Source organism: Sturnira hondurensis, unplaced genomic scaffold (assembly GCF_014824575.4).
Source record: "Sturnira hondurensis isolate 20B ecotype Veracruz unplaced genomic scaffold, ASM1482457v3 Scaffold0001872, whole genome shotgun sequence".
In the NCBI taxonomy this organism is placed as follows: domain Eukaryota; kingdom Metazoa; phylum Chordata; class Mammalia; order Chiroptera; family Phyllostomidae; genus Sturnira; species Sturnira hondurensis.
In genome coordinates this window covers 20,564,685-20,590,890 of record NW_028074503.1, presented here as the reverse complement: position 1 = coordinate 20,590,890, position 26,206 = coordinate 20,564,685, and the positions used below count along the sequence as shown (strand labels likewise).

The 26,206-nt window shown below is 45.8% G+C and overlaps 1 protein-coding gene across 4 annotated transcripts in view; it reads right to left on the bottom strand.

Annotated features, from left to right (window-relative positions):
- The window catches only part of SETBP1 (SET binding protein 1), a 348,149-nt gene that overhangs the window by 17,484 nt on the left and 304,459 nt on the right, over nucleotides 1-26,206 (bottom strand). For all 4 annotated transcript variants that reach the window (XM_037033621.1, XM_037033633.1, XM_037033624.1 and 1 more), the window contains one exon: nucleotides 9,931-10,101. In XM_037033621.1, the coding sequence (XP_036889516.1) occupies nucleotides 9,931-10,101 (171 nt within the window). The remainder of the gene's footprint in view (nucleotides 1-9,930; nucleotides 10,102-26,206) is intronic.

The window sequence follows — 26,206 nt, the reverse complement described above, 5'->3', positions numbered from 1 at the left end:
AGGTAGGGAAGACGGGGGAGGACCTGGGAAACTTAATGAGAATAAGGCCCGTCTAATGGATAAATGTTACTCTGTATCAGTCAATTGTTGGCAGGTAGAAATCTGAGTCCCAAGTTGTCAGATAGTCTGGGTTTCAAAACACCAGAAATGTTGATTATTATATAAATCTTCTAATATTTTCAAACTGCTAGTTAGTTTTTTTTAATTATTGTTCAAGTACCGTTTTCTGTCTTTTAAGATAGTTCATTTTTAAAGAAGCGTATAACCCTCTGTAGGCCAATCAAAATATGAGTGCAGACCGCTATCAGCCCTCGGCTGCCATTTCGCTGCCCTTCAGAGCGGTCACCACGCCTTGCTCGAGGATTTCGGGGTTGCCACGTTCTGACCCCAGCCTCTCTTCCAGCCTCGTCTGGTATTTGCACGTACATGCCTAACTCGGAGAGGTCCCACCTGTGTCCCTCCTGCTCCGTCTGCACAGTGAATGCCATTCATCCTCAGGGGGCTGCCGCCGTTCTCCTTCCAAATCGTCTACCACCTTCCGAACTCCCTTCGTTCCCCTCGGCTGGGAGTCCATGACTTGTCAATCGCTAAATTAGAGCTGTTAGTATCTGAGATTGGTCAACATGCTTTTCTATCAAATATTATCTGGTCATCTCAGGTTTTGGAGTCAGGTCTTCCCAAATAGTAGTGCGGAAGTTGTCCCAGGGCAGGTCTGGTCTTATACTTCCACGCATCACCATGCCGTCTGGTAACAAAGGCTTATAGAAGTTCCCGTAAGGTGAGCTTCACATGGCAGCCAATGCTCTCCCAGGAAGGGGGACTTTGTGCCCTAAGATAAGGGTTTTGGGAGGGTGAAGTGAGGACAAAACTTCTCACAGTAATTAATGGGTGTTATGAGCTGAGTCACAACATGACTAAATTATGATTTAACATGATTAAATCACTACAGAACACGGGTCATAAAAGTGATGTATTGTTTTGAATGTCACTGGTGCTCTGATCTGCTATTTCATTTCTCCCTCACCACTGCCTCAAAGGCAGACATTGTTTTTCCCATTTCCCTGGTGAGGAAACAGACTCCGAAGTCTCAGAAAGGCCCAGCGACTCGCCTGAGGGAGTGCATCAGTGATTCCCGCAGGCTACCGTAACCCTGGTCTCGGAGTTCCAAACCCAGTTTCCGCTCTGCATTTGACTGGTAGCCAGGAGGAGCCCAGGTTCCCTAATTCCTGGTCAGGTAACACTTTCTAATTCATTTCTACTTTCTGGAGTCAATTTCCTCATCGGCAACAAGAGGGGTTGGCAGAGGTCCCTTCCAGTCTGTTCTGATCCAGTCTGGTCAATGCCAGTTGAAGCGGTAGGAGAAGGAGACCCTCGGGGAGGGTGCTCTGGCGTCACTCCAGGGGCTCCCGGGGGTGGAGTGGAGAGGGCTTACGGGTGAGTGCCGTGCCGTGTCTCTTTGTCACGTCGGTCTCCTGTCCCTACTCTATTCTCTCGCATGGCCTCCTTTCTCTCTGTCCCCGTCTCTTTCAGACTGAGTCCTGCCTGCCCGGACCACTCAAGATCATTCTTAACGACAGTCATTACGCAGTTCTCCCACGTTGCCTGAGGCCATTTCCGCTGCAATGAGCAGGAAAGACCTTGCCCCACTTCTCAACAGCTGGGCTCAGTAGGCCAACTTCACTGGAACCAAGAAGTTTTTTCAAAAACTCTCCATTAATTACAGGAAACGTGAAGCACTGTCCTCCCCCTCCCCCTTCTCATTAACACACTTGCTTTCGGTTGCCACTAAATTATCTTGCCACCATTAAACCAACAATCTAATTAGACTTCTGGAACTGGAGAGGGCCGGTGAATAGGCAGGCGCAGCACTATCTCAAAGCCGATCATAAAATCATTCAGCCCTTGCGTTCCTGGCTGCATAAAATCTGCCCCTGGATGAGCCTCCTTTCATTCTTTCCCTTTTACAAAGAATATTTGATATAAAATGAGTATCTTAATAGAAATCGCTTCACGTACGGGAGGTTTTCTTTCCTGCATTTGGCCCAGCGGCGTGGAGCCCTCATTACAATAATCGCACCTGACTCCCCCTGCGCCAGGGCCTCACAGCCAAACCCCCCACTGGGCTTCAATGGAGGTGTGAGTGATACTATCACTGGGAGGAAGATAAAATGTATTATTATCATTACTCTATTTTTAAGAGGGTCTGACTGTGGCGAGAGGAGGTTGGGAGCGTAATCTGTAGGAAGCATTTTGAGAAGATAAATTGAGTTAAACTTCTCACAGACACAGACTTTCAAACCTGTCATTAAACCTTTTGTCTTCTCTGAAATCTCAGCTCTGGAGAGAAAAAAAAAATTAGTTAAATCTAGTCCAGACACGTATATTAAGTTTCTACCAGGCACCCGACGCTGTGCAAGGTTCTGGGCACCCAAACATGATTATATGTTGTTTAATGGGGATGCTCCTGCCTTTTGTCTCTCTTATTACCATCCCAGGTAACCCAAGGTTCTGGGGATTTATGTGATTCTTAGCCCTCATTGAATGAGACAACACCTATATAAGAGGTGGTCCCTGCCCTCGGAAACCAGTATTTCGGCCACAAGACCCCCATATATAGGACAGTTAAAGCACAGTCTCGTCCAGCTTTCCACTGAGTGGCTCATCCTGAAAATCCCATAGAATTTTCATGTGGAGAGAGACACGGGATCCTCCCCCTCTGAATAAACACATACTCATGTACTGCACATATCATACCATATAGGCTGACTCTTGAACTTGACCTAAATCTCCCCCCCAGGATATCCCGGTGCATCGGGCAGGAGCTGGTCTGCCATTACGGAACAAAGAATTCTGGAGGCCCCAGCAGCCCCTCTCAGGTTGCTCTCCATGCTGAGCATTCTCAGGACGGTTGGCTATTTCGGGCCTTGATATGGAAAATAAAGGCCCATCATTGCTTCTCAACTCTAAAGAATATAATGCTAGAGTATGCCTTTTCACATACTAGGGGTTTTTGTACAGGAAACCCTTGCTCAACACACCTGGACTAATATTCAATGCTTATTTATTGTTTGTCCACCTCAGTGCTAGGTACTGACCATAAGGGAGTGGTCAGTCCAGCGTGGGATGCAGGCATGAGCACAGAGACTGTTAAATGTGGAGATCAATGATCCACGGGCTGACGGGGAGCCATGGAGTACAGGGATGTGGTACCCAAATTGGCCACGGGAAGGTTCTCCAAGTGATTGTAAAGGGGGATGCTTCTGTGAGTTGAAGGCACCGATGCTGAGTCCTAAAGAATAATCATGAATTAGCCATCCAGATGGCCTGAGGGGCGGGTGAGGGAGAGAGAAACATTCCAGGGTGGAAAGCCAGAATAGCAGTAACAATACTAATAGCAACAACATCACTCATTTGCTGACCTCTGCAGATGTGCTAGGTACGCTGCCAAGATCATTCATTCCTCCTCACGACCCTCTACACTAGGTGGTATGCTTTCCCCCATTTTCACTGAGGTCTGAGATTGCTCAGCTGGTAAGTGCAGCCCTGAGATTTCAACACAGGCCATTTGAAGAGGACATGCATCTGAGTAGAGCCTTGCATGGCCTGTGTGTGGTGTTAAGGAAAACATGAGCCAAGACTTAAAAATAAGGCAGAATTTTCTGGGTCTCCCCAGTGATTATTATCTAGGGAAATATACCTTTTTTGGATTTGCTACCCACTACTGATTAAACAGCCCAGATTGTGCCTACGAATATGATAACTTGCAGCTTTTTGCCCAGAAAAGATAAATACGATTTCTGTCCAGTAGAAAAGATAATCCCAGAGGTTATGGGTTTACCCCCCATTAGGACATTAACTGAGTGATGTGGCTTGATGGTCTTTCTCCAAGGCTCACATTCCCATAATGCCCTGTTCCTCCAGTTCTTTGGAGCAACTCCACCACCACACTGATTTGCTCATGGAAGAGTTGTGTGAATCTTTGACATGAATTTAATGCTTTTGAAAATTACACTCTGACCGAGAAGATCCCAAAGAAGTGTGTTGCTGGTGGACACTTCCAAGGAGACAGGGTAGGAGCAGAAGGCAGAAAGCCAGATTCTGGAGAGTTCTGGTGCTTCTCTGAATGTTTACAGCCTTGGTCCTGGGAACAGCTACGCTGCTCGGGATGCCCAGGTTAAATCGAAAAGAGCTTATTCCATCCTTTCTGGGCAAAGTTAAAACATATTTTTGGAAGTTTTTCAGAAAGCCCTTGTTATGATGGGGTTTTTAGGGAAGCACAGAAGCTTCCAACCCCGCTGGGTCTGTTCAGGGCTCAGAGACGGGGGTGGAGGTCCTTCCAGGAGCCTCAAGTCCCACTTACTCTCCAGGCGCTCAGCTCATTCCATGCTGTTTCCACAGGGGTCCATTAGCAGCACTTTTCAGACCATGTGAATGGATGGTTTGTTCCTAAAATAAAGCTTTATTTTCTCTAGATTTTTCCAGGGCTTCCTACTGTATATTTTAAATGATTAGTCTGGGCTTGCAGGAGTTTATTTTATAATTTGGAGACTTCTTCGATTTGTGTACTTGTGGGCCCCGAATGCTCCAAGTCCCGTTAACTTGAACAATTACTTGCTCTGTTTTGGTTCTTTTGGAAGACCAGACTTTTGGCCAAAGTGACCTATTATTTTGGTTAGGAGTTTCACTTCATGTTTGCACATAGGATGGAAAGCAAGTGAAATAAATAACTTTACAGTTCTTAAATTCCTGTTTCTTGTTTTTTGCACCAGGATATTATTTAGTTATTCTGGGACTCTCCATAAATAGCAGTTGGTTAAGAGAAAAATCAGACATTTACACATTTGGGAGTCAGAAGCAGTTTTCACAGTCATTTTGCTTCAGCTACTACATTACTGGATTTCATTCTGATTCCATTAGAATTAAGAATCCATTATTTTACTTGTAAAAGTAACTTTTCAAGCTTAAAGTTTTACATCTTGATTATAGACATCAGTCAGTTCTGACTGGGGGGATAGTTTGGTTAACAATGAAATGGTTTACCTCATATCGTCTCTGCTTTCAGAAGCAAAATGTTTAAAAATGTAATAGACTTGTGAAATTAAATAGTTTCATTTACTCATAGGCTCTGGCAGTTTTAAATAAGGCAGATCCTACAGTCTGAGAGAATAACGGATTAGCCTTGATGCGAAGGAGATACGAACTAAGTGCCCTATTCACTCTGCTTCCCTCTGTTATCTGGAATTGGGCTACGCCTTGAGCAGTTGAGATTTGCTGATCGCAAGCCCGATACATGTCTTTTTTTTTCTCCTTGGATTTAAGATGTGAGACTATCAGTTTGTGTGTGTATGTATGTGTGTGTGTGTGTGTGTGAGAGAGAGAGAGAGAGAGAGAGAGAGAGAGAGAAAGGAGAGGGATATACAGCTGCTTGTTTTTCCAGCAGGTGCAGAACCACAGAGTTTATTTCCTTGCTATTCTATTGAGTCCCTGTAAAATTTCTAATCTACTTAATAATACAGTCTCATCTAAAGCACACAGGTGGGGGCATGTTTCATTAGGAAAATCATGAGCTCTCTACACATGGCATGACCTCCCTGAAAAGTCAGTTCAACAGGTAGAGCAGAAAAAATCAGCCTGACCCATTCAGGCCTATCTCATTATCCAATACAGTTAGTGAATTAGGATTGGGACTGTGCAACAGAAATTATTTCAAATTATGCAGCACTTTGAATAAACTTTATTGGAGCTTTTACTGCATTAGTCCTAATTACTCACAATAACGATGGCCTCTTGAATCAGGCCTCCTTCCCTGTGCCAGGGGACTGTGGCTGATCAATAGCTATTGAGCAATTTGATCACAAGGGCTGACCCGCGTGAGTCCACTGGCGGCCACTGCCACCCCTTCCTTCCAGCAGCTCACAGACTGACATGTTCTCGGTCTGGCCACCCTCCCCTCAGCTCTTCTCCCTCCTCCTCTGAATCAATCACTTCATAATCAGCATGCCTCCCAGACTCTGAGAAGTGAAAAAATTGCCTTAAACAAAACACGGACACACGCCTGTATGTGCGAGCGTGCGCGCACACACACACACACACACACACACACAAAGCTAGAAAAGACCTGTTTTTAAACCTCTGACCCACCTTCATTTCTCCTACATTATAATGTGCATAAAAAATGGGAAATGCCCCTTTTCTTTCTTTTCCCAAAGGTCACTTGTTTGAAAAAGTGCTGGCGAGACCAGAGACTGAGTCATGATTTGGCAAGTATTTGCCAGCAGCCTACTTCATGGCTGTCAAATGTTTCCATTGGATTGTCGAGCAGTTCCAGGGTTGAGCAGGCTTTTCTCAGAGGTCCCCACCACTTGGGTCCCTGTTTTGGTGGTTATCAGCAGCTGCTGACTATCCACCATTCATTTTGCTCAGTGACAATGTCCTGAGCCCCTATCAGGTATCAGCACTGCACCCAAAACTTTAACATCTGTTATTTTTTTTTCCAGAAGGAGAAGAGAAAGAGCAAGAAATTGGAAATCTATTTGAAAAGATAGTGAAAGAAAACTTCCCTAATTTGGTGAAGGAAATAGACGTGTAAGTCCAGGAAGCACAGAGAATCCAAAAAAAAGATGGATAGAAAAAGGCCCACTCCAAGACACATCATAATTAAAATTCTCTCTAAAGAGAGAGATTCTTAAATGCAGCAAGAAAAAAGCAGTCAGTCACCTATGGGGGAATTCCCATCTTTCCAGCTGATTTCTTTTTTTGTTTTAAATATATTTTATTGATTATACCATTACAGTTGTTCTATTCCCCCCCTTCATTCCCCTCCACCGGCACACTCCCTCCCCCACCATTCTCCCCCCCCCCTTAGATTATAACCACGTAACATCCATTATTTTTAAATGAAAGAAATTTCTAATTAATCCTATTATGTTAGTAATTTGAATTTCAACAAAGATTTCTTAAGTTATTTTTGATCTGTAAACCACTTAGTTTTATTGTTCTTTCCTTTATTTTCCTTTGCACTTATCTGGGCCTTCAAAACCATTCTGTAGAAGTGAAGATCCGTTGAAAATAATTTCACTTCTGTATCCAGCCAGAAGTAATTCTAAATTAGCTTGCTTATAGTGAAAGATGAGTAAGGGGACTCTAAAAAAACAAAAAATAAGTGAGCTGTCTCCTCAGAAATGTATATGACTAACGCACAAGCACCCAATTGAATGAAATCAAACCCAGAAACGATGTGCTATCACCCGTTTGCTGTGTGCTTGACGTTGTTCAGGCTATGCACCCCATGAAATTACGGGTTGCACTCACTGTTCACTAAAAGCAGCAGGAATCCTCAGTTAGGGAGAAAGCAACCTGGCTTTGCTGACGTTAGGCTTATGACAGAAGTGAGATTCCACTGGAAACCAGGCGGTAAATTAAGAAATCCGGTTCCAGCCCAACTGCATGATCTCATGCAGCTGCCAACTGCAGAGATTCAGAGCGTGGGGCCCTCACACACCCTCTCTGGTTCGTGAGAAGTGGTGTCTGTGGGGAGCAGGGTCTCAGGAAGGTCTGGCCTCCAGCACGTGGCTTGTTCCCGGCCCCCTGCCCACAACCAAAAAAATTCTACTCATTGGCCTGAGACCCAGAAATGGACCAAATCTGTGAAATTCTCATGAGGGTCTCCATTTAGCACTGCCCGAAATAAACAGCCCATCCCTGCGTTCTGAGACAAGGGAGCTTCATCTTAGCTCTGATCACCAGACAGGCAGGTTTGAACCTTTAACACCCACATGTTTCTATGCCCGTTTGGCATTCCAGTAAATCACTCAGTGCAAATAGAGGAGGTGAGTCTGTGGAAGGCTGGGCTCCCAAGAATGCTTTCTGTCACACTGAACAGAAAGGGCTCAGGGGAGGGGAAATGGAGGACCACCGACCTGTCCTTTGTCCCTGGGAAATATCTGTGCTTGGCAAGCAAAGGCAGCAACATCAGACTCATTTCTAAATCCATAAAGGGAAGTCTCCAGAGCTTAACTGACAAGGTCGAATAAGCAATTTTCTGGGTGGGTGGTGCAGACGGAGGCCAAATCTTTTGCCCCAGCTGAGCGATGCCTCCCGATTTCCAGGCATGACACCAGCTCCCACGTGCAGGGCCCTGCCACACTGCTCCGTCTGCCCGCCCGCCCTCCCACAAAGGGCTGCTGATCCATCGTGTCTCAGGAGCAGCTTGTTCCCCACTCCTCGGGGACGTGTCTTCCTTGGACCTGTTCTTGCACCCATCGCTGGCATTATTTGCTTGACATTTCCACCAAAAACTCTTCATTTCACATCTAGTATGTGAAAAGTGTGAAGATTTAGGATCCTAGTTGAGAGATGATCCTGTGTGATTTCCCAAATGGCTGGAGAGACCACCATCTCCATGGAGACGTTAAGAGCTATTTCCCGAGAAATGGGGTTTGTGGTCAGATAAGACAGTCAAATCCCAAAATTCTGTGTCTCTCCCTCCTGAAACTTCCAAATGAACACTGGTCAACCAGAGGCCCCGAACAGCTCTGTAGAAGAAATTGGGCGTAACACAGCCTTCCCGACAGCCATGTAACTGTGAAAACAACTTTTATCACAAAACTCCTACTGACATTTTGCTGAGCTCACTTTAGGCAGTGTCCTTCCAAATATTTTTTTCTGTCCTATCAATTAGGGTCATTTTCTAATTGCTGATAATTTCTCTGAAGGAGGTAGGTATAGGGACAAAGTTGAGTTTTCTGCTTGAAAACAAGCAACCTGCTGAATTAGAAGATGAGTTTGGAGCGAATATCAATAATCAGTCTCTTCTTGGGCTTCTTATCATAACAGGCATTTCTAAATATTGCAATATGCTTAACATTGACCAATGTACTAGTTCAACAAGTGTCTACGATGCAGGCCATCATTCTGTGTGCCATGAAGTTGGCAAACACCTACATCAGGGGTTCTACCTCTGAGGTAAGTACAGCTCTGTCGTGAGAGAAAGAGGTCAAGGAGAAGACAGTTCTTAAAGATCCTCTGAATGGGTGGTGAATGCATGGCGGAGACACCGGAGGCTACCGGCCTTCAAAGGAGGTGTGACTGGGGGCCAGGGCCTTCAAGATCTGTGGGATGTAAGTAGAAACTGAGTAAGACTGTCCTCAAAGGCAGGTATTAAGCCAAGTCCAAGGCCTGCCTTCCTGGTAGTTGGGATGTGTGTGGGATGAGCGTGGTAGAGTGCGGGCTGGTACGGCGAGGGGTGAGAGATTGCATGGGCAGTAGAGGAAGGCAGAGCATCCAGGGTGTCCGAGTAAGGAATTTATATTTTGTCAGCACCCAGGAAGGGTCTGGTAACTACGGCAGGACTCGTGACAGCATGAGGGCAGAATGAATCAAGGAGACCCCGATCACCGTCTCCCAAGCCTGGGGAGCCAGCGAGGCTGTAAAATGCAGAGGCCCGGAGTGTAGGACCTGGGTTGGAATCCTGACTATCCACAGGTTCCTGGGGAAAGCTCCTGACTCTTCTTAGCTTTCTGCTCTGAAATGAAGACACATGTATGTATTTCAGTCTGTTTTCTTTTTAATGAGTTACATGAGATAATGTATACAAGGCCCTGGATGCAGAGGTATGCCATTCCTGAAGCTGGACAATGAGTAATTGATACTGTTATTGTTTAGTTGCTGCTACTGGGCATGTGTCAGAATAGACGGGATCGCTTCTTCCAGAAGACTTTGGGTCCAGGTTTCAAGCAGACCTCCTTCTTTCTGAGACCTCCTCCCACTTGAGAAATCGAGTGCTGAAACAGCTCACATGCTTCGTGTCTATGGGAGGTCAGCTCAACAGAGGACTCTTACCTGTATCTTACTCTTACCAGCACATTCCCTGGAGGTCTGCTCCACGCTCACCTCCCCTGGGGTGAACCCAAGCTTCCGAAAAGTGCTCACCTGCATCCGAGGTCGCTGCAGACGCAGCGAGGAGAGACAACACCGGGGTGGGTGGGATCGCAACACCGTCGACCACAGCTGGCTTCTTCCTGGTCATCATGGTGGGCGCGGAGCCCTCATTCTTACTATGCGCTGCCGTCTGGTCCACTTTTAAGTGGGGACTTGCCATCCCTAAAAAAAAAAAATAAAAGAATCCCAAAGCCTGCAGTTACTTTGAAGGAGCAGGAAGACAGACAACATAAAAGCTGAAAGTGATCTGAGGAAATTGTCAAATGATCTGACCTTCTGGTACAAGAATAACACGTTAGAATGTTCAAAGAAAAAAAAAATTAGCAGCATGGCTGGTGTTGGCTTTGTGGCTGCGGTCAGTGGGGACTCATTCCGGGTTGGCTGCCTGGAAGTGGGGTCGGGGCACAGGCCTAAGGAAGCAGCATAATCCCCCATCAGGCACGCTTTGCTTTCTGAGGATTAAAAAGCCCGTCTCTACGGGGGATGTGCTGTGTGCTGTGTGCTGTGTGCAGCATGACGAGAAGTGGATCCCCCCCCTCCTGAGGCAACTCCTCTCTCCAGCTGGGGAGACAAGACTCAATGAGAAAAGAAAGTTGGGCAATAAGTACAGGCAAGCTTATGTGTCATAGGTGCTTGGGGAGTTCTAAGGAGGTAGGGGTTCGTGTGGGAAAACGGAAGGAGCGGCATTCCAGAGTTCATGCTAAAGCAGCAAAGAGGAGGGAGACGCATATGGGGTCACAGATGGAGAAAGAAAGATGGTCCAGGTGAGAGGCAGCCTGCTGGAGGCCGAGGATGCGTTGTGGGGACTGGAGTGGAATGACAGTCACTGGGCCAAGTGAGAACTGACTTGGGAGCCTTTGAGTGTCTGGTCATAACAAGCATCATAAGTCACATCTTTATGACGCCGAAAGGCCTGGGAAATCTCTCGTGAGATGCCTCTGGAAGGGCCTGGAGATTTACTATATGACAAATCGTAGGAGCTGTTCTGGAACCTAGCTTCCTGGGCTTGGATCCAGGCTTTTGTACTTTCCAGCTGTGTGATCAGGAGCAAGTTACTTAACTTCTCCAAGTTTTAAGCTTCCTTGACTGTCCAAAGGGGATGGAACACTCTCAGAGGGGTGACTGGGAGCATCCTGGAGTCAATCTACATAAACTGCTTAGACCCAGTGTCTGGCCCATTATCCATGCTATGTAAGCATTTCCCATTGTTACTACTCCTATTGGTACAACGATCACTATTGTAACCTGCTGCTCTCTCAGGCCCAACTGAAACCAGCCAGCAAAGTGTCCGCTCCCTTCCCTTACGTGACCAAGGATTTCTGAGCACCTTCCACATCCCCAGATGCAAAAAAGCGGCTCTCCGACTCAGGCAAGTGTAAGTCTGAAGCATGGGGGCTCTGAATCCACATCAGATACTCGTCTCTCCAGACTTTCTCCATTGGCAAGCATGCGCCCCCAGCTGCAACAACGTGTGGGGCTTTGTCACAGCAGACCTTGACCTTTGTTGTCCCCTCCCCCAGCCAACCTGAGTGATACAGTCACCTCCTAGAGAAACATTATCTTCCCACCACAGTGAGATCAGCTTACTTGGGCCCAATGACAGCCCTAGTGAAGCAGGTAGTGTGGAGGTGACAGTTTTCTTAATGTTACAGATGAGGGCAATAGATTTCTGAGAGGTTAAGAGAGAGAGAGAGAGAGAGAGAGAGAGAGAGAGCCGGCTGAACTGATACAGAACTTAACGTCAGAGCTGGACGTTTCCCAGTACCCAGAGGCTCCACTGAGGGATCACCTTGTTCTGCCCGTCCATCTTTGGACCTCTGTCTGCGACCTCAGCCTGCCAACCACACACTTCTCTTGGAGGACGCAGGGGCCCTAATGCCACGCCCGGATAAGGCTCCTTTCTAGGCCCCTGAGGGGGAAAATCCACGCAGAGACTTTTCACTTCCCATCCACTCCCTTCCTCCTTCCTAGTCTCCAAACCTCCCGCTTCAGTTGCTGAGAATAACAATACCATTTAGGCCTTTTTTTGGGGGGGTGGATTTTATAGTTCATAGCATTTTGACAGTGAACGTACAGGTATATAAAATTCTATGATCGAAAGATTGCAAGGCACAACCATCTGGGAATTGGAAAGAGCAGCAAATGTGTGTAGAATGCCTGCTTTTAACATATGCAGGTGTGCCAGGGAGAGGCGAGGACACACCTATAAATAATGTAAAGTGCACACAAAACTATCTGTGAGGAAACACATCTAAACAGTTAACAGTGGTTATTCTGAGCGAGGAAAGCACAGGGAGACTTGGAGAAGAAGGGGGGCGTTATTGTACTCCTTAGCCTGTTTTATTGTTAATATATTTACAACCACAAACATGTTTAACAAACACTCTTGTTCCTCTGAGAAATAAACATACTGTGGAAAAGATCTGGAGGCCTCTATTGGAGCATGGAGATTGGGGAGATTGATGGCTGGAACAGTTGGCTGCTAACAAATTTGAAGTGGGCACAACCGGCCCGAGTCAGACGAGAATCCCCCAGTTTGATACTGTGCAGGGCCACGCCACGGGGGTCCCATCCAGTGGACGCAGGTGCACTTTCCACAGCATGCACCTGCAACTGTAAGCTGTCAGAGGGCTCCTGGGTAACAGCTCCTTTGGAAAAACTCACTAATACGTCAACTTTGTACCTGTGGACACAGGCTGGGCACGTAATTCTTTGCTCAAATTACGACATGCTCAGAGAGTGAGCCATAAACAGGATTCACAGGTGGATATTTAACCCTCACTTGGGAACAAACTGATTTCAAGTCGTTTTAGTTGTACCCATTTTCATGCAAATGCTCACAATCCAAATTAGTCTCAGTCCACATCATTTCATTAAAGTTGATCCGATCATACCTCTATTGGGCATACTTTGCTACTCAAGTGTTTACGTTACAGAATACGTTAAAAGTCATAAAATGACACTTAAAACACTCTATAACTCACGTTGTCACTGTTCAGCTGTCTTGAAAACCCTAGATAATTTAGGGTTTTCTATTAGAGTACTGTGTGCTAGCTGCCCTCCAATGAATTTGAAAACAAATTGAGAGGGGGGGAAAAAAAAGCCCTGACATTTTCCCAGACATGATTGGGTTTTGAAAGGGTTATGGAAACATTCCAAGAAATACGGTATACTATGGCGAGACTATCGGGTACGTTTTAAACAAAGGCTAGCCTAACAGCACTTGCAACCCACAAAGTCTGCCTGAGAGCAGGGGTCTCGGGAGACTGGAACAGGTGACTTCTTGGGAGAGAGCATTGGGCTGGCCGCCCCCTGGAAGCCTAAGCTCCCCTTCATTCCAGGCAGCAGCTGACCATGGAGGTCCCCAAATGACCAGGGGAATGGGAAACAGTTCAGAACCAGGTTCTCAAGATGACAAGCCTTTCATCTGGGAAGGCATCGCTGTGTCAAATTCAGACCCGGGCTTTATGGAACACACCCTTGGTAGATGTGTTCAGAGCATCCCTAAACCCCAGCACAGGACAAACTGTACGGCAGCTTGCTTATTTGCAGGCCAGCACATTGTTAAAGGAGGAAATAACAGTGCTAATAACTCTGTGGATCCAACATCTGTTCATAATTAAAGACACAGCCAAGAGGAAATAAAAAAAGTCAAACCTATATGAAAACATTCTGTTATAACCTGTTGACCTCTATCGATACAGTGTTTTCGAAGTCTTTGAAACTGTGCTGGAGCCTACAGACGGCCAGTCACTCATTTTCAAAGCTAATTTCTCATAGACCACTTATCCCCTCAAACCTCTACCTGCACACCGTGTTTGCATTAGGGATTTGATTTATGGATTCCTGCTCCTCCGACGCCGAAGCGGACTTCCTGTTGCCTTGGTTACTTGGAGCTCAGTTCAAGGTTAAAGTACTCCCAAATCAGAATCAGTGGCAGGCACCGCATCCATCGGCCAGGTTATTGACTGCCCCAGGATGCGAAAAGGTCAGAAACCAAAGCACTGTTTACTGCCTTCAGGGTGAGTCAATAGCTTCGATATTTTGATTCTGTTTCTTCCAAAGTGGTAGTTGCTGTTCAATTACCTCTTCTCCAGGTTGCTCAAGGTCACAGGGGTCACGGAGGAAAAGCAGGCTCCATGGAGGCTAGCTTTCCCAGGATCCCTTTAATAAGCTCTGTGACCTTGGATAATAAAAACCAGCCTTACCTTAGAGTAATTATAAAGCTAGTTACCTACTTTATCTCATTTTCTCTATGGGGAAAACAAACAAACAATAAAAAAAATCCCTTTGTGGAATGGCTACTATTTACCCCCCTTTTCTGGATGAGAAAGTGGAGGTTCAGAGAGGTGGTATAACTTCTATACAATTGCACAGCTCCTAAGGAGTGGTAAGAACTGGTTGGGTCCTCATCTCCCAGTTTCTTTCAAATACAGGGGCTGATGGGGATTATTACCCAGGGATCTTATGTGACTGATTTGCAACATCCACTGCAGAAAGCAATGCATCTGAAACAATAGTATGTGATTCATACAGGCCTCCTGAACACCTCCTTACTTAATTTTTTAATTGTAAGATACGCAAATGCAGATGTCTCCTGGTGGCAAAGGCTAGGCAGGCATCCTGGGAGCAGCTGACACCACCAGGATGACCGGTCCCTGCAGTCACTTCCCTGCCCCTTTGCATGGCAGGCCATAGGGCTCGGCATGGACTGGGAGGCTTTATCGAGCAGTCAGGGGCTTTCTATCTTGCAAAGAACTTGGACACAGATTATGCTATTTGCCCCTTGCAACGTCCATGTGGATAATGAGGCAGACTGTGAAAGCCAGAATTCACAAATAAGGAAACTGAGGCACAGAGGACCAGGTGGTTTGCCCAAGCTCATGTGTCATGTGCAGAAATGCTGCTGAAATCTACGCCACTTGACTTGATATTTTTTCCTTTACTTTAACACATTGACTTCTGGGTAAAGCAGTACAAGAGAAAACGGCTCCTGAAAACTTGGTAATAATTTCCTTTCTCATATACTGGTTGTCTTTTCAGATTTTTGCACTGCTCTTTTTTCTTGTTTGCAAATGAGTGTCACTCATGGCAGGATCAAGCCGACAGGCACCCCTAGGATCTGAGAAATAATATTTTGCTGTGCCAAAGTCAATAAAAGTGTTATTTTCATGGCGGCATCTTATTCCTTAATTCGACAAGTATTTTTTGAACACCTACCATGGAACATGGCGTTGATCAAAAACAGTTGAAATCCCTCTTTTTTAAAGAATTACACTCTAATAATCTCTGTGTAGCAGAATGTAGCTGCCACTTGTTTTAAGTGCACTGAAAGATCAGAAAGTGCTTTTTTAATCGTCAGAAGGCAGGGCCTTTGCTACTTATGTCGTATCTTTGGGTGGATTAGAAAAAGGCGTCTAGGTGGGTAGAAACCAAGGACACAGATCTTAGCAAGGAGAGGGCACCTTTGTGAAAAGGAGCAAAAGATGTGACGTCCTCTGTGCAATGCACCCCTGTCACTCACGGTTTGAAGAGAGGAGCCAGACCAGGTTGGAGCCCTACTGTCCCTCAGAGCCCGGCACTAGTGGACAGTGACCGACCTGCTGGACCACAGTGGGTGGCCCTATCAGCATGTATTTTGTGTCCAGTGAATTTTACTACATTCTAGGACCTTGAGAGATAAAATTCAGGCAAGGTCACTCATAAGTAAAATACTATTCAGTGGGTCTAAAATCAATCACTTAAAATCAATAGCTATTTGAGAGTGCTGACTAGTAAGTAAATCTTGGAAGATGTGATCTCTGTCTCCGCAGAGGAGGTTTAGAAGTGGAAAGTAGGATGAGAAGAAACGCAACGCTGATAAACTAAGTAGGCAGGAGCCCAGACGAGCCCTCCACAAATTTGGAACAAAATGAGATCTCACTGGGATCTGAAGTGGTCCTGTGTTCTTCCATTTATTCACTCAACAGTCATTAAGAGCCTGTAAGTAGCAGGCATTATTAGGCATGGGGAACATGAACCCACTCTGAATGGGACCAGCTGCACACTCAGGAAGACAGATACAGGCACAGAAGTCCCAGTCTTGCCCAGTGGATGGAGTTCAACAGCTAGGAGTGGAGGGAGGACCTGCCAGGGCTGGGATCTTCTTTGTGCAAATGAGGCAACAGTACTTGGGATGAGTCCTAAAAACCAAATACTGGGAGATAAGATTGAAAAGGCAGTTGGGAAAAATTACACACATACTTAGTTGTCACGGAGAGGTGATACATGTCGACTCCCTCCCACAAGCTTCATCACCTTGGACAGACCTCTGCAATAGGACTTCTTGTCGTGCAATTACCTGTGCACATCTCTGCTGGTTTTTCTAGGCAATGGCAAGATTCTAGAGGTCAGGAACCATGTCTGGTTTTCTTCTGACTTCCCAACATTTGGCTTGATAGACACGAGATATTTGAAAGGGTTGGATGGATGAAGAGATAAATGGAACCCACCTATGGTTCCAGGTCCAAAGCTTCGGGGGAAGCTGCCCTAACCATTCAGTCCACACATGCTCCTCTATTCTAAAACTACTTTTTCATTGCCATATAAAGGGGAGGTGAAGAACATATTCTCTGGCCCTGGCTGGTGTAGCTCAGTGGATTGAGCATGGGCCTGCGAACCACACGATCGTGGTTTGATTCCCAGTCAGGGCACATGCCTGGGTTGCAGGCCAATTCCCAGTTCCCAGTTCCCGGCAGGTGACGAATGAGAGGCAACCATACATTGATATCTCTCTCTCTCTCTTCTCTCCTTCCCTTCCCCTCTAAGATAAATGAATAAAATCTTTTTAAAAAAAGAACATATTCTCTGGATTAAGACAACATAGGCTTTACTGGCTGTGTGAGTAAAGTTTACTTTGGGCAAGTTATGTCAGCTTTCCGTGCCTCAGTTTACTCATCTGTTAAACGAGGTTGTTGTAAGGATTCGGGGCGTTTATCTAGTATGGTAGACAGAACATAATGTCCCCACCTCCCCTGCCCAAGATACCTACAACTTCATTACTACAGCCTGTGGATACGCTCTGTAACATGACAAGGGAGTATATTAAGGTTGCAAACAGAATGACTGGGGCCGGTCAGCTGACTTTACCATAGCTAGAGTGTCCTTCATTAACAGATGGTCAAAATGTAATCAAAAAGGTCTGTGAAAGTGAAAGGAGGCAGGAGAGAAGAGTCAGAGAGCGACGTGGTGCCGGGAGTGGGATAAGAGACTTGCTTTGCTGCTGGCTTCGAAGATGGAGCAGGAGATAGGAGTTAAGGAATGCAGATAGCCTCTAGAAGATGAAAAAGGCAGGCAAATGAATTCTTTCCGTAGTTTCCAGAAGGGAATGCAGCCGTATGGAGACTTTGATTTCAGCTCCCTGAGCACCATTTTGAACTTCTGACCTCCAATATTGTAAAATGATACATGGGTGTTGTTTAAGCTACACCAGTTTGTGGAAATTTGTTACAGTAGCAACACAAAACTAACCCAAAAGCACTTAGTATGATGCCTAGATACAGTAAGAACTCAACTGCGTTGACTATTATTATTTGTCAGCACTATATTGTCTTAGTACTAATTGTCTCATTTTAATCTTATTTAATATGTTGAAGTCATGTGTGTCCCCTACAAGATTTAAACTCCTCAGCAAGCAGAGACTTTACATTCTTTTCTTACAGCTTTCTAGATAAGGCTGACACAAACTATTCGGCGAACACTTAGAGTCAGTCAGTTGTATCAAAGACAAATAATTTGTTAATGTGAAAGTTAAAAGACTGGAGTTCTGAGATGGTGAGTTATTGCAGGATCTGCCCCACACGTACTGAACGAACTTGCACAAGACTTAGGATCTCTGTGAGCTTCTGTTTTCTCCTGGTCAGAATTGATTCCAGCTCTACCATTCTGATTTTAAGCTTTCTACATTCAGAAAAGGCACTAACTTACCTTATTAGATCTTGCCTTCTAATTCAGGAGTGCAGAAATGGGCAGAGAAGACACAATAATATTTCTGCCCATTGGAAATTCACGGGGATTTATAGTAAAGAAGCAGTCAATTCTAATGATGCAGAAATAAGTCTCTCCTGATCCTCTACTCAAAAGCTGATGCCAGATGAAAGGTGTTTTCTAGACCTGCCCAATGATATCATCCAGAATGGAAATTTATCAGATACCGCAAAGAGGAAACACACTGAGTAAGAGGTTTTTAATCTTTCTGCATCTCAAACATCAGAACCTCTTCATAGGAATAAAGAATGTGCACACACCTATACACACAGAACACGTTTTATATGAAGTTGCAGGTTCACAGATACTTGAAAGCTCATGTCAGAGCCCTTATCTGCCTACACACACAAGTGAATTCCTACACACAAATGCTCGTGCTCGCACGTCGTGGAAGCACGAAGGGCAGACAGAACCCAGTCCAATGCTGATGTAACTGCTCTCGTGCTTAAAAAGGAGAGCAGGGACAATAGAGTGGGACCTGTTCTCTGAAAAATATAACAAAGGGGTTTTCAAAAGGTATTGACAAGGGAAGAAACAATGCATAAGTGTAATTAAAACCAATTTAATAGTGTGCTGTGCACCAAGTGTGCTCTTGTGACATCCTTGGCTCACAAGTAATTTAAGAATTTGCCACTGAAATGGACCTAAAGCATGTTACAGCTCTCGTCAATAAAGGAACACAAAGGAGCTTCAGTAAAGTAGTATCGAGGCAGCTCGGTATTAGTCCACTTCTTCCTGGGCAGCGGAGCCCCCGAAAGGACTTTAACTTGCTTTGCCCGGTGTCACATGGGGTGATGGTGGGACCATGACTCTGACCCTGGCCTTATTCTGGGATGGTCCAGGCCAGTGTGTTGCCTTTGTGCTATAAGAGTTACATTCTGAGACTTCACAGATGCAGTCTTCTTGCTCTCCTGGCACACAGTTATTATTCTACACTCACAAGGCGGCTTAAAAACAGACCAATGCCAAAATTAGAGATCGGATCTAGGCTCTAAGTCCATTAACTCTGGAAGAGTCTTTCCTAGATTCTCTCCAGTAAGAAGGGCTTAGTAGTCAATGCTGCTTAGTATAAGCATCTTTTGTAGTGCCTTCCCTGTTTTACCTTTAGAGCACGGAGTCACAGAGAACATCTGTGTGGCAATACAGATCTGGATGCTAACTGGGTCACCTTATTTGCATTTTGATTACTGCTTATTTAGAAGCCACATTGAGAAAAGAGCTTGATATCAGGAGCTTAAGTGCATGTGTGCCTATAAATATATGTAGAAATAGATAAATGCATACCTGCTGGTTTGTGACAGATCAGTCCAATACATACTCATCTCTCATGGACACATTTGTGGGAGCCTGGCCATGCATGGGTGTTGGAATTATAAATATGGTTATGGAATCTAATTATTCTTCTCAGTGAAATATCACCCACCGTACGGCACCTTGTGTCGCCTCGAGGAGTCAACTTCGCCTACGTCTGTCCCCCTGTTCTCTAGTCGTTTCTTTATGTATGGGACAGCTGCATTATTTTAAGCGCTTTTTAGTGGGTGTCCTTTCTTCAAACCAACTACTTTGTTTCACTGTTTGAATGTGGAATGCAAGCACGTTGTCACTGGGTGAGGGCGTCCACATACAGACACAGAACGTGCGCTAGAAAGGCGCTCCTCTTTGCAATGGAAGAAAAAAGAACCACAGAAACTCAGACCCATCATTAGATAGAACTCCTAATCTTTATCTCTAGTAGTTCAGTCAGACGAGCTAATACCATGATGATGGCTTTGAAATCTCTTAGGAATAGGATGAGCAGTAGTGATAGTGATGAACTCCCAGCTAATAAACACGGAGTGCTTATTTCGGCAGAATGATCAATTTCTAGATGTCCTGAGGCTTGTCTGATACAGTTGATTTACTCATCCTCGCTTACCTCACTAATAAAGCCGAAGTCCACCATCAGATTACAGAGGTGCCTGGGATTTCTTAAAGGGCCAGAAGAAACTCAGCGTAGCATTCATCACATCCCTCTGAGCACCCCTCCCCGCCTACAGTGCGTGAAAACCCAGCTGCCTGCCTCACTGATACTCTCTACTCAATAGACTTTGGGCTAGTACAGTAACACAGACAATTAATTTGTTATCTTGTTAGTGGAAATTTAATGCAATGATCTAAAAGAACTCTTACATATTGTGATAAACTTTAGTGCCTCCGGGCGGCCCCCCCTTGCATGGGGCTCATTTCACATCTCATCCATTATGTAAATGAGATTTGGAAATAGTTGAGTTTCACTAATGTAGCTCAACTCTGATGGATTGGGGAGAGCCAGTCCTACTGAAACTAATGAGGTTAAATGCATCTCAACACTTCTTTCTACTTGGTTGGTTATGCAAGCCTCCGTTCAAGAAATGGGAGGCAGTGCACTTTTTAAAAAATAAATCAATCATCCTCTAAGGAAATTTCACCGTTGTCAGACCCCAAAGTGGTTCCAGGTAAGTTCAGTTTGGCTACTGCCTGTATTGGTTCCAAATTTCATGTGGTGCACAAATACAGGTCACAGGCCATGTGCCATTACAAGCAGCAAGACTGATAATATAATTTAGGATAAAAGGGGGGCACATTAATAGTTAGGGCCTCTGAGGAGACCTCTTGGTCACCCAGAGAAGAGTGACAGGGAATTTGGAAAAGTGGACAATGGGAATAAAGAACCCCTGGTGGGGCTTGAGATCAGAGCAGGAAGCTTGGTCTTTGGGGAGGTTTGGGACTGGCAAAGAGATCACTGCATCAGACTCAAAGACTCACAGAAAGTCAATCTGGCTTACTAACAGCCTAGTCTTGAGACAGAGATAAAGAATAAGGACTGCTGCACCCTAAATTTCATCCGGAAGGCCGAGAAATGGGAGTCCCAAAGACTGGAGGCAGAATACCATTACAAAGAAAAGGAATAAGCATTTCAGAAGAAGCAACCTAAAACTACCAAGGGTCATGAGGATAAGATGCTAGTCCAGAATAAAAAACAAATCCGTGGCCATTTTTAGTCCTCATTTTCAAGGGGGGGGATTTAAAAGGGGGGAAGTAAAACAAAGACACAGAGACAGACACGTTCTGTGTAAGAGAGAACCAGACTCCAAATGTGTCAGCCAATAAGGGAGACTCACTATTTATATGAAAAGGAGCGCTAAGTCCGCGCCTTTGGAGCCAGAAGGCACTTGTTTAAATCCCAGCTTTCACTTAACTAGGCATTTGACCTTGTTCAAGTTGTTTAACCTCTTAAAGCTTCAGTTTCCTTATTTAAAAAAAAAAGCTTTAATAAATCACCTACTTCAGAGGGCTATAAGGGGATTAAGTGAGATAATACCTGTAAAATGCTTAGCACAGTGGCTGGCACAGAGAATGTGCTCTGAGTGCGCCAGCCACAGGAATGAGTACAGGAAATGCTGGGTGTTTACAAGGTGATGAGGATGGAGGCTACCAGATGCTGGACAGAAAGGCGGGAGGTTGGGGGAGAGGTGACTGGCCAGGCGGTCGCTCCGTCTCTGCTGTACCAACTAACTCCCAAGCCCCTGAGGGCTGGGAATGCAGTAAGAAGGTCTGTCAGCTCTTGAACATTCAACCTGATGCTGCCTCCTCAACGCACCGCTGGTAGCTGGCAATAAGGAAGAAGTTTTGTTCTTGGGTTAATTTACTCAGTGAAAGTTTCAGTGCACACAGTGAACACAACTACTCCGGGTCCTTTGGGGGACCCTTAAGGTATAAGCAACACTCCAGTCTTTGGGTACTCAAATATTTAGTTGAAGAAACAAGATGCAGGAACAAGACATTTAAATAAAAATAACAATCTCCCCTGAGCTGTAAACACCATCCACATTCCCTTCAATTGCTCCTGGGGTCACACGAAAGATTTACTGGGGAGACCTTAGCTAGCAAATATTCTAGAACAATAGTTTAAAATGGAATTCATTAAAGGCACAACCCATATACACACATATATAATTGATCTGGTTGACTAAGAATAAGAATTCCTGTTAATCTAAAGACCATAGTAAAAGTACAACATAACCAAAATGATCATTTCGAAGAAAGAGTGGCATTTCAATGTGGTTGAGAAGGTGAGCCCCGAGCCCACAGCCCTTGTGCTCACATGGCCGTTCCAACAGAAGACTGGTTGTCCGAACCTGGGCAACTTCCTTGACTACTCTGTGCTTGGGCTTTCTCATCAGTCACGAAGTTGATAGTAGTACCCTCCCACCCGTCCACATGTGAGGATACCAAGATAAACCTCTGTCCTTAGAGTGTTGGAGGAAAATCCAGAATGCTGGCTTTTAATACTGTGTGACAAGGACAACAGAGACTGGAAGAAGCGCTGTCACCCGGGAATGAGTGACTTCTCTGCTGGGTCAGGTGTTGGGAACTGCTCTGCCTGGTTTCAGGAGTTGTAACTGCCCCCCATGGCTAAGGCTGAGTGAGCGACCTCCGGAATGTGAGCCACTAAGGAGACAACGCTTGTCTCTGGTAGCAAACGCTGCCTCTGCTTCATCCCTTGCCCCAATGCATGGTCGAATAGTCGATGACAGGTAAGACTCCTCAGAGGAGGGGCAACCTAAGCCAGACATGATCACTTGGGAGGCCATCATGGAAGGACTCGGGGGGCTGCAACAGAGAGGGAGTGATGGACCCTTGCTCCCTGCCGTTATTCTGACATAGCTTGAGTCCCCATGTCCCCTGGGAGAAACACTTCCTGGCTCTAATCTACTTAAGCCTGAAAACCTGTGATGGGGGAGGTGGTGCAGCCCCTTGCCTGGCTAGAGCGAGATCTGGGGTGATCTGGCATAAGAAAGAATTCCTAACAGTCCTGTGAAACCTGCTTTGCTCAGAGTGCTTTCATTCATATGATAAGGGTCCGAGCAGGAAATGAGTGTGTCTCCCAAAGTTTCTGCAACCCCCTTTCCTGACAGACACCGACTCAGACTAAGCCCTCAGATTTCTTTGAAATGTTATCTACTGTTTGATTCTTGCCCCCTGTATTCCTGTGTATTATAACCCAATAAAAGCCATTGAGGAAGGGGCTCCTGGCCTTTTTCCTCTGAGAGATTGGTCACCTCTGCTCCCCAAGCAGATCATGTCTTGGTAGTGTTACTTTCATCCGTGGTGGACGGGGGAGACTTGCTGGCAAAGTCGCCCCCACAGTCAGGCAGAACTTCAGAGGAGGGGGGGGACCCTTGACTTGGGTCTCTCACAATTTGAGTGCGCTGGCTGAAGGGAGAGGAACAGAATTCCAGGAAGAGAGAGCAGCAGGTGCAAAGGCATGGAGCCTAAAATAGAACGGGGAAATAGTTTGGGGAAAGGCAAGAATTCAGTGTGGCTGAAAGATAGTTTCTAGGGTGGGGGAGTGAGGTGTCACGGAAGACAGGGCCCTAGGTCAGGCTAGGGACCATGCTAGCAGTTGGGATGTTATGTGGGGGTAACAGGGAGCCATGAAGAACTCCCACGTACACACCCAGCCATGGATGCTTGTCCTCTGTGTGCACAGCTCGGATAAGAGAGGATGAAAACTGCTCTCAGTGGGTTTCTGAGCAGCCAGCAAGGAGAAGAGAAGATGCTTTTACATCAAGGGTAGAAATGGGCCCCCGGATGCCGAATGGGTAGCAGTGTGCCCTACCGTTCACAACCCCACCTTTCCTCTTTCCTTCCTTCCACCTTCATCGGGCAGAGACCACCACAGACGTCCCCTCTGAAGCACTAAGGGGGAGCTGATGAGCAAGTTATGGCTCTTGCTGTGAAGACACCTAAAGCCATGTTCCAATCATAGTTTTTTAAATCAGTCTTATTTTGTTTCTGGACAACTCATCGTATAAAGGAAGCCAGAGGTGAGGGTTTTCAGAAAGGCATGTTTTGAAGAAGGTAAGTCTGCACCTAGTGTGTGTTCGGCAAGTATGGGTTTGTACACGTGTGCACAGAGGGTTTCAGTTACTCCGCCTGCCTTTGCGGGCTGGGCATTTCCTATCATTTTTGGAGAACTTCATTCTCCATAAAAAACTCTACTGGTGCTCAATCCTCAGATTATTAAAGCTTCGAACATAAGGAAGAAAATGGGAGTTTGGGGAGAGGAGAGGAAATAACAACAATGACGGGAGTGAATGTTTCACTTGTACAAGAAGACAGAGTGCTGACAGACACCATGCAGGCAGCTGCAACCAGCGGAGGTGGCCAGGCGAGGCCTGCGGCCACCTTCCTAAAGAAGCAGGCCTACTACGGCTTTAAACTCAGCATCGTAATGACTCGTTACAAAGTAGTCCAGAGAGTTATTTGTTGGTTCGTTGGCATACAGGCCCCACACCAAATTCTTTTATGAAATTAAAATTTCATGGCTTGTTTAATTTGTAAACCGAAGTCAATCCAGCAAGTTACAGATACTGCTGAGTTGATATGTGCTGGGTATATTCATGCATTTATCCATTTGTTCATTCAACGCACATTTACGGAGCATCTACGGTGAAGAGGAGCTTTTACAGTAAAAAAGCCACTGGTGCACCACGTGGAGGGACTAGAATGACATAATAACTGAGAAAGGGCAGTGACGATTCCCACCCTAACTAAAGACAAGCCCTATACCCAGAATGCCTGACCACTGAAGGAGCAGGAAGAGTGAACACGGGGTATAGGACTTCTGAGTTGGACACAGAAGCACCCCACATCTGTGGATGAGCGTGGTGGCCTGATTCTTTCCATTGGTTCAGTGATTCATTGAGGACCGTGCTGGGCAGAAGCATCTCCACACAGGGCGACTTTGTGGGTTCACTCACAGGTTAAGATGACAAAAGTGGAGGTGGGGACACAGAGGCCCTGGAGGTGGTGTCCCCAGGCTCCCTTGTCTTTAGCTCTGTGACTTTGGGCCTGCCACTTCTTTTTGTCCTGAGTTTCTTGGTGGCCTCTGATTCCTTCTGATCCTGCATCTTAATGGTGGAGGGGGGGGGTTGTTGTCTGGCCATGATAAAGCTCTAAAAGGCAAATGGGGGGGTACTTCTATTTCTGAGATGACAGCAGAGATTTTGTGTCTATTAAATACACCGAACGAAATGCACTCGTCACTGGACATGCCACGGCCTGGGAAATGCAGTCAGGCCCAGGCTTGTGTGGGTGTTTAAGGTCCTCACCTGGGCACCTCATGGTAACAGTGACTCAGGAGGGAACACCTGACAGCTGCCTGACAGGGGACACAGCTTTTTAACGGAGTCCCTTTGGTTGACTTCGGACCAACTAACCGTCCTTGGTTGAAGATCACACAACTACATGTGCCCCTTTTAATCCGAACCCCTAGGACCCCATGAGGAAGATAATATCAATCACACTTTATATGGGAAGGAAATAAGGCTCAGAGATGTTAAGAAACACATCCGGGGTCGCACGACAACTAAACGTGAGCAGAGTTTTGAACCCAAGTTGCTGTGAGTTCATCTCCCAGTCTTCCTTTCCCATGACGATCAGGACCACAGACTGGCACCTTATTGTCTGGACCCGCTAAAAGGGACACGACGTTGGAGAGGTTTTCTTTGGACAAAGGCTGAAGAAAAGAACACTTGTCAGCAAATGGCTTGTTTTTGTAATTCTGTCTCGTTGGCCCTGGAAACAAGCAGATAATGGCCTGGTGTGGGATTAAAAAGTTGCCAAACCTGTTGAAAAAAAAAATCTGACTGAATGCGCCATTAGACTACAAGTCTGGAAAATTTCCACAAACCGAGAGCTCCCTTCCACGTCTGACATGAACCTGAGAATTACGCCTCCCTGAGAAAGGAGAGAAAGCCGAAGCCAGGGTCCAGGGAGCAAATGGCGTGGCTGAGACATGCCATCAGAGCAAACGCAACCCTTTAAAAAGAGGTTTTAAGAAACTCCCTGACTATAATTCTCCAAATGGGAAATTATGACATTTCCCAAGTCATAAAAGTGACAGTTCAACGTGTTGTTTTGCCAGCTTGATTAGTAACAGGTGGAGTTCGTTTGTTTCTGTGAGCACCCTTCCAAAAATAATCAGAATTACCTGATGGCAGCTCTTTGTCAAGCCAGGAATTAGCTCAAAGGCCATCCAGTATAAAGGGTTAGCAGGGTCTAGGTTGGAGAGACAGAAGCTCTCTCCTCAGTGGTCTCATCCAAGGCTTCCCTGTTGTTAAAGAAGATGGGGTCGGGGTGGCGGGTGGCAAAGCCAGGCTCCTCTGGTGTTCCTTTCAACATCTCCTACCAGGAGTTCATATGCCCCTTCTCACCC